General features: G+C 44.6%; 1 protein-coding gene and 1 long non-coding RNA gene across 13 annotated transcripts in view; one reads left to right on the forward strand and one right to left on the reverse strand.

Annotated features, from left to right (window-relative positions):
* PRICKLE1 (prickle planar cell polarity protein 1) overlaps positions 1-14,516 on the reverse strand; it is a 102,032-nt gene that overhangs the window by 12,547 nt on the left and 74,969 nt on the right. For 3 of the 12 annotated variants that reach the window (XM_001488203.7, XM_070271256.1, XM_070271254.1), the window contains exon 2: positions 1,642-1,826. In XM_001488203.7, coding sequence (XP_001488253.1) covers positions 1,642-1,773 — 132 coding nt within the window. In that variant the 5' untranslated portion in view covers positions 1,774-1,826. Of the gene's footprint in view, positions 1-1,641; positions 1,827-10,260; positions 10,397-10,581; positions 10,733-10,825; positions 11,518-14,516 lie in introns of those variants that run through there. The other 9 variants (XM_070271252.1, XM_023643399.2, XM_023643395.2 and 6 more) reach the window with 9 other exon arrangements.
* On the forward strand, positions 12-6,479 carry LOC111773963 (uncharacterized). Its single transcript, XR_002808719.2, has 2 exons — positions 12-123; positions 5,172-6,479. It is a non-coding gene; the product is annotated as an uncharacterized lncRNA (long non-coding RNA).

A 14,516-nucleotide genomic window follows, 5' to 3' on the forward strand; every position in this document is an offset into this window, starting at 1 on the left:
ACCTTTCCCTTTAGGTGCAGGTTTGGCCTCCTGCAGCTAATGAGAAGACCAGCTGAGCCAACCCAGGAGAACCATAAACCTTCAGAGAGCTAGCACCCAGCTGCTAAATTGCTCTTCAGGAATGTAAGTGGTAATGACAATTAGGGGCATCATAAATTATGTGCCATAAAATATGCACATTTAATGCTACTATTCTTTAGTCACTCTCCCTAGGGTCAGCCAAGAGAGAGTCCTGGGTGAGTGCTACAAATGACCACACAGGCTGTGTGACACTGTCCAAAATCCAGCCACTACACAAACACACTGACTTTGCTCTCTGAATTTTACACTGTTACAGAGACAAAAGCTGTTTTGTTAAACTTTGTAAACTCTCCCTTATCAGGTTCTCTCAAGCATCAGCTTTCTTTGCTTCCATGGGTGTTATTTTCCAAATACTTGGAGTCAATTTCCCCAAGGAAACTGGAGGGGAGCCATATTGAGCTGTACTTAGTTCACTTTGAAAGGAGAACTCAATTTTTGTTTGCTTTGGGTTTTTTTCCTGTTGTATTTAAAGGACCATCCCTTAATGAGTACTGCATAGGACACTATAGCACTAAGAATGAAAGCGATTTAAGGAAAAAGATGGGAGATTAGGGAATTTGGAGCTTATCTGCTTTAATATCTTAGTATCACACAAACCTACCTTATCCTAAGCTTCAAGAAAGGATTCTCTCTTAGTAAGCAGTTTGTTAAAACATTGCCTTCCTAGCTGGTGTGCCCACATCTCACCCTCTCCCCACTGTATCAGCTACATAAGCTTTTACACTTATAAACACTTACTGAATACCAGCTCCGTGTGTGCCAGGGACTGTGCAAGGCCCCGGATGAATAAAGACCCCCTATTCTCAAGAGTTCCCACCATATAGGAGACAAGCACAACTGAGAAGGGGCCAAGTGGGTGTGTAGTTGCTTCGCTTTCAAACTATGCCTTGGCTCTATAATAACATCTATCACCAGCAATTTTTAACAAGTTTATCATTATCAGGAGATTGAGAAAATAAAAAGAGGCATATAGAATGTTCTCATCTTCCTTAAAATAACAATACAAAGCAAGCACAAAATTAGCTCTTAAATTTTTTTTCTAATCCACGCTGTGTGGTGACAGATTCTCTTATGTGCGAGGTTATCAAATGTGAAATGTGTAAGCAACAACACTTCCAATGGTTTCTTACAGCTCAGTGTTTCCTCTCTTGCAAAGCAGAAGTGTGGCTGAGAACTGGCCTGGAAACTTTGCTTTTCTTTTATTACCTTTTTGTTGTTACTGAAGTTTTTAAACAAGCAAATTTCTCTCACTCTCTCCAAAGGGACTCTCAGAAATTTACATAACAAATGCATATAAGTACCCTGGATTTCATTCATTGGAGCAAAAAATAGCATCATTATTGGTGCTTCCGGATCCATGAGTACAAAAAGGATTGAAAAATTCCTTTGAGAAACTAAGTACAACCTTAAAAAGCAAAAATTTAAAACTATCCCAAAGCAGAGTGGGGACGGAGGAGGGGAGCAGGTCAGCATGGCACTGACATTCGATAAATTTGTTTTTAATTCTTAAAAAATCTTAAATCACATTGAAAAACAGAAAACACAGGATTAGGTTCCCACCTGCTCTGGTCTGAGGCCCGGGGGCACCCAGGCGTACTCCTCCAAAGCACAGCCAGAATCGTCGTCTGACGTGGAACTTCGCTGGCACCCAAAGGCGAGTTTGCTCATTTTGGGCTCCATCTCCAAAGGCATAACAATCAAGTTAAAAGCCGTTTTCTTAGTCACAGGACATCAAACAGTGGCTGCTGTGGATAAAATAAGAAAAAACAAAGAAATTGAAAACCTGAAGACATTCCTCTTACTCTCCAAGAGCTTTTATTGAATGCTTGTTTACACACAGCTGGGACCCAGAGAAAGTCACCAAATTACTAGTGTCCCCACCCCCAGGCCCAGTGAAACTTAAAATCCAGGGCCACCCAATTCAGAAACAGCCCCCTGACCAGCTCAGCATTTTAGAAAATGCCCCCAAAACTAGTTTAGTTCAGTTGCCTTTAAAAGGTGCCGCTCTACACACTGTTCATTAGAAGGGTTCTCAAGAAAATTGCTTTGGCTTTCTAGCTTGCCCACAGATGAGACCCCCTTGAAGTCTTGGGAGGGACTGTACCTGCTCCGGCCTTGTCCGCCACTATGTGCTGGGAAAAATGGCTCCACAGACCCTCCTCCGCTCCCCCATGTTTCCTATCAATTTTCCCAGCGGAGGCACTGCCGCCTGCAGCGAGTGGGTTCACTGGGCCAAGCTGCTTAGGTTTCAGGTTTCTGATCAAGTTTTGAGAGGCACTAGACTCAGTTTACTCACGGAGTAGAAACAGCACAGGTGAAGCCTTACATAGCACATTAAATCCACAAGCCTTTACTATCTGCGGGCTAACGTCAGCCAGATGTTCACTGATGAGTTCCTTCAACAAAAAGTAACAAATCTAAGCACTAGGTTAAAACAAAATGCGGCTTGCTGACTATTAGTGCCGAATCGCATCCTTAGCAGGCACTCACAGAATGGTCATGTGGCGCCTACTGTGTGCGCTGTGCTATCAGCCTGCTGCTGGGCAAAGTGAGCTGTAAATCCTGCTCTGAAGGAAAAGTCTTCTCAGATGAAGGGCCGTGTCTACACAACAGTCACTGCCCTACCACCCAGGAGCTTTGCTACCACCATTTATGTTCCTTCTAAGTCTCTTCTGATTCTTAACTCATCCCTCATCCCAAGACACTAAGAAGAAAACAAGACACAAGACTTTCAAAATCAGATGCAGCTTTTTATACCTGCCCCTTTTCCTCCACCAAAAAAAGAAAGAAAATTACAGATAATTAGCCTAACCCAATTTTAGAGAAAACAAGGCTCAGGGAAGTTAAGTGACTTGCCCAAGGTGACATAGCTAAAAGCCAGAGTCTAGTCACACTCCATACCTGACACATCAGACTTCCAGAAATTCTTCTGCCTTCACAAATTCTCGCTTGTTTAAACAAGTAGGAAAGACAGAAAAACCTAAACATTTTCACCCTGAGACGTAAGTTATTTCTCAGCAACTATCGAATGCAACCCTAAATACTTACAGTATTAGAAAACACTAGTATTAGAAAAATAGCATTACAACCTACGATTACTAAAACTTAGTTTTTCTTTTATAAATCAAAGGCAATAAAAAACTTCAAGTTGTAACAGTTCCCCATCCAATGGCTACAATCTTTATTAGCAGTAGGAACAATGCCACACAGTAGATATTATTCCAACTAATAAATTTAACTTTCATTCACCCTGAACAAAAAGTAAAGATGACCTCATTTCCTACACTACCATTGGGAGGTTACGACCTTTTAAACAAGTCATCATTTCACACAGGTGCAATTCATTCATGTCTCGACTTAGGAAAGGCTTTCTAAACACAGGCACATTCCTCTTAGCCCTCAATAAAAAAGGATGTGTTAATGAAAGTCAGAAAATTTCTTGGATCTAGTCTTTCCCTTTTGTTTTGAAAAAAACAACTCCCACATGTCAAAGGAAGAGAACTAGAGGTTAAGAATTTAATTAGTAACTCAAAAACCCCCACCAGGAGAACAGGGTGCCTTCAGTGCAATTTAACCTGAATCATGAAATATGCACATTTGTCCTTTGCCAAATCCAGCTGAGAAGGGAGACAGTGAGGTACCTGCTCTGCAGAAACTTACAAAGAACATAAATATTAAATAGAACCTAAAAACTAAATGTCACTATATATAAAAGAAGAGAAAACACTACAAATTAAGACAAGTGATGGATTTTCCGAGCTAGCACAAAGACGCAGATTGCCGAAGATGTGAATTACTCTTACAGCTGTATTTCTTGATTAGCCTTTTGTGAAAAATGTACAGTAAATTACTATCCTAATCAAGGTAAATCAACTTTAGCAACTAAATGCCACAATCCCCCTCCCAATCATCTGGATGTACTGGTCACATCTCAAGCCCACAACTCCCACACGCTCATTCCAGCCTTTCCACAAACGACACTGAGGCCTGTCATCCATCAGCAACGTGAGGAATATGACTGAAGGAACGTGAGTGACAGTTATTTTTACCACAGGCATGGCTTTCAGTTTCACTTGTTGGCACTCCAAGAGCTAACCTACTCCTTCTGCCTAGCCTGGCATCATTACTGTTATGACATTTAATCACCGTATCAAGCAACCCAATGAAGGCCTAGCTCCCTTAACAGCAGAGGAAGCTGAGCCTCAGAGCAATTTGCCACAGGTCAACTGTCCACGTTCAGTAAGTTAACAAGCAGTGGCCTTAGAACTGGGCCTCTCTGTGATCTGAAATCCCTACATCCCGGCCCCGCCTCCTGGGGGTGGAAGCTGATTGAGCCAATGCCTTTTCTTTGGAGAACTACCCATGCTACTGCGCGAGACAGGAAAAACGATGTAACTGATGGGAGGCAGCCCGCTTTGCCCAGAGAAGGCATTTCAGGGAGAACCTACAGTCAGAAAGGGTTATGAAAATTCAGCGGCCTCACTCCGAGTTTATTCTTTGGAGAAAGCCTCTCTTTTTCTTTTATATCACAAGGTAACTTAAAATGACAAAACATTACATTTATTAGCAAGGTCTCAGAGCTGACCAAAAAAGAAACATCACAAAAGCGAAAGTTACACAGCCTGACCCCGACTTACCAGGCGGTGGTAAGAGATGCTACCCTATATTACTAACCACTTTTTCTTTACTTGATAACAAAAAGACTTGAATTTGGGTTTTTCCTTTTTTAAATTACCTGTACCTGTCAGCAGACCCAAAGAAGTATATGACTGTCTCATCCTATGTCGTAGGAAAGCAGTTGACTGCTCTGGGTCATGATGAAGGGTCTTCCTAATAACATGTAAGTATGACTGTTCTTGGTCTGCCAAAATACCACCTTTTAGGCCAAACAGGAAACCATGGGTGAATTAGATCTAACAGAAAAATTCCATTAATTTCATTTCCAGGGGTTGTCTCATAAGGTTGATCACATGATATAGGGACACATCAGTTTTACATGTGAGTTGAATTACAATGAAATTGAACTATTCAAAGTCCGGGTTATGAGATAGAGTGAAACATTTTTTCAATTTTTTTTTTTTTTTTTGCAGAACCGGACTTAGATGGACAAGACTGGCTGTCCTGTGCCCCTTCCTTTATTTATTTTCTATGTTATTTACTTATTTTTGTAACTTTTTATTTTGTAATTTCAAACTTTAGAAGAGATGCAAGAAGAGTAAGGCACTGCTATCCAGCCTGCACCCAGACTCATCAAGAGTTCACATTTTGCTTCATTTGCTTTATCCTCCTCTTCCTCTTTCGGACAAACATACACACACTTCTGTGGGAACCATTTGAGAGTGTGTATTTTTTAGATTCTCCTAACCACAGTTAAATTAAACATGATCTCTTTAAAAAAAATATATATATATAAAAAAACCAAACACCAACTATGTGCAAGGCATCATGTTAGATGCTGGAGAGAAACAGAATAAAAAGCCAAAATAGCTCAAACCCGTATTCTGTGATTATAATTCTGGATATAAATACATCTCATCATGCAGGGAAAAGTAAAATAGTTTTTATGGGTTTGTTCACATTCCAAACAGAGTCCAACTATGAAGGAAATGTGCTGAGGAAGCAACACCTTTAAGATCTAACAACACCGTCAAAGATGGCACTGAGGTCAAGCACAGAGAAGAGGGATCTGAACTAAATTTGAGCAGGTGATGAGTTATTTGCAGGTACTATTTTGAAGAGATGACTAAAAGCCGACTATAAAAGTCAAGGAGAGAAATGAATAACAAACAGAAGAAAAAGGCAGGGACGCAAGGGAGGGGAGAAAGAAGTCTGTGGTCAGGTAGAGAAAGATGAGATACTTTTTTCTTAGAAAGACAAGCAGTATCGTGGGAGTAAGTCCAGGGAAGCCAGCCGATAAAGTGGAAGAGTTCCATTTCCCTCCTTTGTCCTTTCTCTCCCTTCTTCCTTCAAAATAGTTAAACAGCCACTTCTCACCACTTAGACTCAAGGACAAACAGCTCGCAGATGTCCGACTTCTCAATCATCATATAATTGTCAAGAGAACATCTGACACAGGGGAGAGAGCAATACTTAGGGAATGGAATCTGGTGCTTGCAGCATTCAGTAAACTCAGCCCTGAAGTCTTCATGCCTTTGACAAGGCACCAGACATCTTGGGGCCTGGTTCTTTAAAAACGCCAACCATATTCCTTCCAAAGACAGTCTAAGGACATGGAAGAGTCTTAAAGAAAAGAATTATATGAACATAACGAGTTAGTGTTACTACTGACATGGACCAGTTGGCATTGTTACTTCCACTGTGACTACACAGATTTTCTTGAAGCTGACCAGCACATCCGGCATAAGAATAACGTGTTAATAAAAAAGACCGAATGTTGATATGCGAGTTTCAGCATCTTTGTGAGTTGGGAAGGGGCTCTAGCTTTCTGAAGGGCGAACAGTTTTGCCAAACTCTTGGCCACCATTCCCAGCTCTCTTGCAATCAGCTTCTAACCAGTCCCTACATAGAACCTTTGACACCAGCACACACAGCACGCATGGGCACATGCATGTGTGCACGCACACACACACACACACACACACACACACACACACGCAGCAGTTTAACCGTCTATGGAGCATGGCAGGGTCTTTCCAGTTGACCTAGGGAGAGCACCAACTGTGAGGACCCAGTGTATGCTTGGTTGTGAGGGGACACTTGGTCCTCAAATTAGACTGTGGTCTCATTCATCCAATGCAGTGATGTAATGAGTGGTTCCTCATGAAATTTACTTTCCAGATTCATTCACTCCATTCATTCATTCATTCTATTTACAGACCATTACTGAGCAATTCTGGGAGATATCAAGAAAGCAACTGACATTTATTCCATTAAAAGCCAGAACTTAAAAAGCATCCACTGTGATAGAAATGTTTCCAAATTCCATTATACATTTCCTTGCTTTCTTTAATGGTGGTATGTGTGTAAATTATATGTGACCTAGCTTCTGGCTGTTTAGATTTGTTTTCATTTTGAGTAGAAAACAATCAGTAGAAAGAACACTGGCTTCAGGACTCAAGGAACAGGAGTTTTAATCCAGCCAACCAGCTGGGTGTGACCTGGGAACCTAGTTCCTCAACTAGAACATGCGGGGTTCAGGGTTCACCACATAGAGCTGATATCCAGAAATGCATGGCCCCAGACCCAGGACTTTAAGATGCCTGAGAAAGTTTGTATTGTTATTTTCCTCCCTGCTCTCATGATCTTTGGATTCTTGTTACTTCAGTCTCTTCTGGAGTAAGTTCGTAGCCTTTCCCCCTTGTCCACAACCAACCTCCTCCAAATCTTTTTTAATGTGTTGCTTTCAATATTCTGTAGATTAGGCAATTACAGTTTGAAAAAATTTGTCTGAAGTACATAGAACAATTACTTTGTGGACAAAGGCTCACGCCTCCTCCAACAAGCAAAGTAATCACTGGTGAAATAAGGTAACACACAGTATGTGAAGCTGTTACTGAAGGTAAACAGCAGCTATATTATCTTGCTGTGCTATCTTGGTCACGTGGGGTCATTTATTTTCTACAGATTGTCTGCTGCATCCAGAATGGCTAAGGATTATTATTTTGATTGACCTTGACATACACATAAACAAGCCTTTACTATTTTTCCCTAAACAGCTTAATAAGTCAGCACAGCAGACATAGGTGCAGAGGCAGTGAAGAGTCGACAGTTTCAATGGAAGACGGATTCTTCCAAAGAAGCAATGGCAATGGTAGCACAGAGTAAGATTTTCAAGAGTTATACACACCAGGTGGAAGACTTCGGACCTAACCCTACAGGCAATAGGAAACAACAATGAATAGGAGGGTGCCACTCCTGGTCTTAAAATATGATAGTGATGGTCAGGAGAGAGAAAAGGAACCTGGGGAGGGCCTAATAGCCCAGTGTCACCAAGAGAGCCTAAACATGGTGGCTTAGGGAGAGAAAGTAAAAGGAACCAATAAGAAAGGGGAAACTGAGTCAAAAATAGTTGAGTCTTAGGTGATTGAAAGACGAAGAACCAATATGGAAATACTACATAAGCAAGTCAGAAAGGGAATGAGAATTTGAGGGGGTTGAGGAGAATGAGTTCAATCAGATACATATTGAGGTTAAAGCTGTACATCAGTTCTGGTATGGTTCCTATTATTCATCATTTTCTTGGACCAAGTCACCAAATCAAATCAAAATCATGCAAATAGAAAGCAGAATAATTTTCAGTGCCTGCCATTGAATACGAAGTGTAAGGTCATACTCCTAATTACAAATACTTTTCCCAATGTAATTCCACTCTAGTTCCTATGAGAAGACTACCATGGCATTGCAGGATCCCTAGGAAAAAGTCTTTCTTGTGTGAACATGCCCAGGGACGTCAGAAATCCTTTGATCACCAAAAACCAGAACAGATACTGATTTGTAAAGTCAGTTGGGCTAACATTCCCTAGGTGTCCCCTGCTGCTAAGTGCCATCCAGTGGGCCACAAACTGCTTAACAACTTCTTTGTTAAACTGCTTGTTAACAAGGCCTTAGGACATAGAAGATGCAGATCACACACCCCCATTCAAAAGCTGCTCTAATTCTGCCAGGCTACATATGCAGGTGAATTAAATTTACCCACTAATTTGACAGGAGAGAGACCTGCTACACTTCCATTCTTTTCAACACACAAAATATATTACCCTAACGGATACATGTATTTCTGTGTTTATGGTGTCCTTCACTTAAAACTTAAAAAAAAAAAATGCAGAGACCTTTAAAAGTCATAGGTATCAAAACTATTACAATCAAGATTTGATTTTCACAGGAAAAAGAGAGTAAACTGTTACCTCTTTAAAGCTGTCACACACCCAAAGAGCACTCAATGCCTATTGTCTGCTAAAGACAAAAGTCAGGGCCAACAGAGTCCAATTCAATTATACTGAAATGAACTGGAAAGATAACTGTAAAATAAAAACATCATGAGGTATCCGGAGATATTACTCAGAAACATTCCTTCACTAAAACGACCTCCTACCAATTAGTGGCATTAGGCCATATGCCCTTTGGCACTTGCTCTATTTTCCAGGTAAACCTCCATCCAACTCGTACATTTTCCGACAGCTGAGTGGCCTGTCACGTACCATCCAATTGCCAAGAAGCTCTCCATTTTTCCAAGAGGAAATGTGCACTCTGCAGGGTTTCAAAGCATTCTAATTTCATGCACAAATACATTCCACGACAGTAAGACAGACCGCTTAACAAAAGGAGGAAACATGATGACAAAGCAAGGTCCTCTGCCAGGGCGACGCTCTGGGGGTCAGGTTATTTGGCTCCAAACCGGTATAAAAAGACAAAATTCCAAAAGCACGCTGTGGCGTGAGGCGGACCACGCAAGGCGCTGTTCCCATGAACTCCTTATTTTTCATAACGGGGGATGCAGATATTTTCTCCAAATCGGTTCCAGTCAGTCTCCTATTGATTTTTTGAATTTCTATTTTCAACGGCGGCCCAAGGAAACGGCAGCCAGACTCGACTCCAATGTACACACAGACTCAGGTTTCACGCCGTCACCTGTTGGCTCCTGAACAACACTCCTCTTTGTGCAACTTACAGCACTCATTGGAAACAAGTTTCCAGAGAAAACACTTCAAGAAAGTGTTTGAGAAGTCACAAGACCCGAGTTGTAAAAACAAATTCCACACATAGCCTGGTTTATATTGACAGAGATTAATGTGAAAACCCGAGCTTTTGGAAAAAAGGGGTCGGGAGGGGAGCCGGAGAGAAAGGATGGCACCTTCGTCGGGAAGATTCGGCTGGCTAATTCTAGACAGGGGGCGAGGGATGGCTGTCGGGGCTCCACTGGATCAACCCAGGCCCGCATCGCCAAGAGGGACACCTTCGAGCGGGCGGCAGCGCCCCCTGCGCCCCGCTGTCCCTCCTCTTGGCGCGGCGGTGGCTGCTCGAGCCGCGAGGGGGCGCGCCGGGCCGCGGGTCGGAGCGGGCCCCTGCCCCTCGCCGCCTCCCCGGCCTGTCGTACCCGGAGGCCGGGCTCCAGACGCGGCGACTGGCCGCGATCCCCTCCGTGGCGCCGCTGCCGGGCCCGCAGAGAACAGACCCCGGGCCCCGGGGATGGACCTGTCGCCCTCGAACCCCCTTACGCACCTCCAGAAAAAAGCCTCGCGCCGCCTCCCAGCGCAGCGTCACCTCCAAGGAACAGCACTCGCCCCGCGGCTGGACGGCGGTGCCGAGTGGCCGCCGGTCCCCGCGTCTCTCCCGGAGCCTCCGACGAGCAGCCCCCTCCCCGCGGGCGCGCCCCGACGCGCGCACCCTGCAGCCCTCGGCGTCCAGCCCCCGCCGCCCGGCTGCCATCAAGCCCGGGGCCAGACAGCGGCTCCCCACCTGCGGCCGCGGGGCCGAGCGCGGCCCCAGCCCCTCCCGGCGCCCCGCGACTCCGCCGGCCCCCGGCGCGCACTGACCACCCACCCGCTCTGCGACCCGCCGAGGCTGGCGGCCCGGCGCAGTTCTCGAAGGCAAACGAGGCTGGGTGCCCTCCAGGTCACCCTCGCCCACCCATTTCCGGAGGAGACCCTAGCAGGGCGGGGTACGAGGGGCGGGGGCAGCGAGCGCGGGGCCCATTGCACCGCGGCCGGCCGCGCCCCCTATCGCGGCGCAGCGCTAGCCCCGCCCGGCGGGCGAGGGGTCGCTCCCCCGCCCCCGCGTGACGCACCTTTTTGGGCCGCTGCACTACGAACCCCTTTCGGGGCAACGCGGCGATTCTCACCCGCGGCAGCAGCCTAACCAGCCCAGAGGGGGCCCGCAAAGGTCCTCCAGCTCCCCAGAGACCCTCGGTCCCTGCCGGCGTCGCCGACTCTGCTCCCCGCTGTTTGAGTCGCCACGTCCAGGCCCCCGCATCCCCCACAGCCCGGCTCTGCGTCTCTCCAGGATTCTCCACTGCGGAGAGAAAAACGCGGGTCTCCGCTCTGCGCAGGGAGCCCGCCCGCGGCCGGCGATCTTCAAAAGTAACCAGAGCCCGCATTAAAAAGTAACCATTTCGCTTCCTACCCGTCCCACCCTCCGCGGAGGGCGGAGAGCGGCGGGCTGGCCGCCCGGCCCGCGGTGCCAGCCCTGGTCGGCTCCCCGCTCGCGTCCGCAGGAGGCGCCTGCCCAGCTACATATCGCCGCTGCCGGCTTTCCAGGAACTGTCACTGCTGACCGTGCCCCTGGCAAGTCTTCACGATGTCCCGCGCGCACGTTATTCCTGGAAAAGTTACCCACCCACTTGGCCAATCTCGTGGCTCGAGCACCTACCCACCTCTGTCCGCCTGCTCCATTCCCGGAAACCCTAAGTGAGTGCTCAGAGCAGCTGAGATGCAAAGACCCCATGATGCTTATGTAAACTTCCCCCTCCCGCAGGTGCACGCGCGGGCCACAAAACGCTGGGGTAATATGCAAGCCACCTCTTACAGAAATCGTCTCCACTCTGCACATAACAATGATGTCAGCAAATGGCACGTTTAACCAAGTTCTCACTTGGAAGGGCTCATTAACATATGAATTCTCCCCTTAGGACTTCTCTTGCATTTCGGAGAGATTCCTACTGCTTAGCGCAGGAGATTTATTTTTATCAGTAAATAACAGCAAAAGAAAAGGAGCCAGGTCATGGGATGCACGTAATCAAGTACACAAATAAGAGCTTTTATAAATAGGTTAAGTGAATATCATTATTCGAACACAAGAACGTGCCCATACGCAAGGCTAATCTTGTTTCTGAGCAATTTCTAGGTACGCGAAGAGAAAGCAAAGTTTGGCAATAGTTGTCTACAGAAAGGACCAAGAGATGTAAAAACGGGACCTCAAGGCAAGCCCAGAAAGAAATGATAGATGAATAATAATCCACAGCAGAGGTCTGAATCTCTTATGAACTACAAACTTTAATTTCCGCAACGGCTTCCTTATCACAGGTGATAAAATGCCAAAGGAAAGGAGAGAAAAAGATGCAATATTTAAGAGCTTTGTCAATTTACAAAATGCAAGTAAATAAAACCAACTTAAAATGGTCACCTGTTCCTTCAGGGTCCCACCTTTTCTTTAGGTTAAAAAATCCTTGTACCATCAGGATCCCTTGGGAGTGATTTGCAACATATATGTTTCTACAGTATACAGCTGCACAAGCGCCCATTGTAACTGGGATCTAAAAATACACAAACAAGTTGCCATAAATAGAGCAGTCAAGTAAATAACTCTGTGGCCAATTTCTGTTATCTGTGCTGCAAAGCAAGGCAGCTGAGAGGCTGCTTTTTTTTAAGATACTTTTTTAAAGTGGCAGAGACAAAAAAAGTTGTGACTCTGGCAGTAGACTGGTTTGGAAATGGATTCAGACAACAGGATTTGTAATTCAAATAGACTCTGTTGGCCAATATAGATTCGTTTTGAAGACAGTTCCCAAACAGTTCTAACATTGAGCTCCTCTAGCCTTCAAGTTGTGTGGGGCTTTGTGGGAGGGTGGGGAGAGGAATTCAAAGGTTACCACTTTCCTCTGGGGAGCTGTGAAATTAACCATGAATACCTAGGTCAGATTTCCTTCTCCCTATTTCATTCTGTTTGGGCTTCCTCCAGGAAGTCATCAACTGACAGTATCTATAGGACAAATGTGCAATCAGTTATTGATTTAAATCAAACCCCAAACTATCACATCCTTATGATAAAGGGAGTATCAGCAGCCCATGCTTTAAGCCAAGTGGATCCTTTTGGAAACAGCTTTTAACGGAGAGCTACACATTAGCCAAGGCCACGGAACCCTCCCAACTACAAACCATAGCAACACTTATCAGTATTAAATGTCAGCCATTGTAAGTGTGCTTCCTCCAAAGCAGTAACTTGTAAATACCGTTTGTTATATTTTCAACAGGTACTGTCAGCTTTATTGCCTATTGTAAGTGTTTTTAGTGATGAAGCCGTTTGGAGAAAGTTAAAAGCTTCCTACTAATGTTCAATCTGAATGCAACAGGCTTTAGTCTGGTCTGAAAGACATTATTATTGTCAAGGGTGAATTTATGCAGGATGAGGAGCAAGGCACCCAACCAGCATCCTTTTGTTTCAGCCTGGTGGAATATTCATTGCTTGCAGATTACACTTGAGAGGTGGCTGAGAAAGGAAGCCCAGAAATTCACAGGACTTGGTTGCCTCACCCCATCCTGGTCTCTGCTCTACCGTCACCTCCTCAGAGAGGCCTGCAACCTCCCTAATCTTAACTATCACCCTTGCTCTTGTCTGTGCTATTCGTCTTCATAGCACTCAGCTTTGCTTGACATTATGTGTCTGTTTGTTCATGTTTGCTGTCTTTGTCCTCTCCGAGAAGGTGGGGACCTTGGGGATTTGCTGCTGTATTCTCCACACTTAGAATCATGCCTGGGATGAAGCAGACAAGTTCCCATTAACATGAGTTAAATGAGTGAATGATTTTTGGACATTCTTCTCAGGCCCTCACAGCTACAACAAGTCACTCTGTGCAAGTCACTCTGTTTCTAATCTAAAACCAGACCGAACTGTAATGTCCTAACGGAGGAGACTATGATAGAAAAACAGAAAAACGCCAAGGACAGAGAAATAAAGAGCCAGCATTTGTTTGTCAAATGCCAGCCAGCCCTCTCGGGTCTGGAAAAAAGAGATAAAGTACAGAATATAAAGCAAACGTTGGTGCCATTCCTTAGTTCCCCTGTGATTTATATTTAGTGACCTTGAGGTCTTTTCTGCTCCTTGCCTCTGTCTTTTCATTTGTTAAACAGACCTGCTTTTTAGTTTTAAGAGTAAGAGTTGCTCTTGGTCTCAGACATTTGGAAGGATTTGTAACTAAATGCCAGCAGTCTAGGAAGAGTCTATTTAAATGTCTGGATGCCTTTAAGTTTCTTAATAGAAAAGAGAGATGGAGGGCCCTATTAGTCATCCAATGACATCTCACTCACCAAATTTGAGGGGCAGTTGGCATGTGTAATGTTGAGTAAGGTGACAACTTTAGTCTTCAGTGACAGCGTAGTCTAGTACAGCAATTTGGTTTTCTGACCATGGGTTGTTCTGACTAGAGGTAACTAAAGAATCACAAATAACTCCTGTACGTAGGATGTCATTTCTAATTAAAATGGTTTTTAAAATTAAAATAAAGAATCACAAAATCATACAATTGTAGAGTTGACAACAACCAGTGGGATCCTACGTCTTGTCCAGATAAAGAAATGAGATCCAGAGGAATAATCATAATAATTCTTCATGCTTTTTACCAAATTTGTTACCATTGAAAGTTTATGTAAAATGTCTGTCTTTCTTGTTAATTTTGAACATTTCTGTTGTACCTCAGATTGGGCAATGTAGCCTGGTGGGTCACTGAAGGTTTGCAAATTCTAGTTACCATTAGCTGAGTCTGT

This window comes from Equus caballus, chromosome 6, assembly GCF_041296265.1.
Source record: "Equus caballus isolate H_3958 breed thoroughbred chromosome 6, TB-T2T, whole genome shotgun sequence".
Lineage (NCBI taxonomy): Eukaryota > Metazoa > Chordata > Mammalia > Perissodactyla > Equidae > Equus > Equus caballus.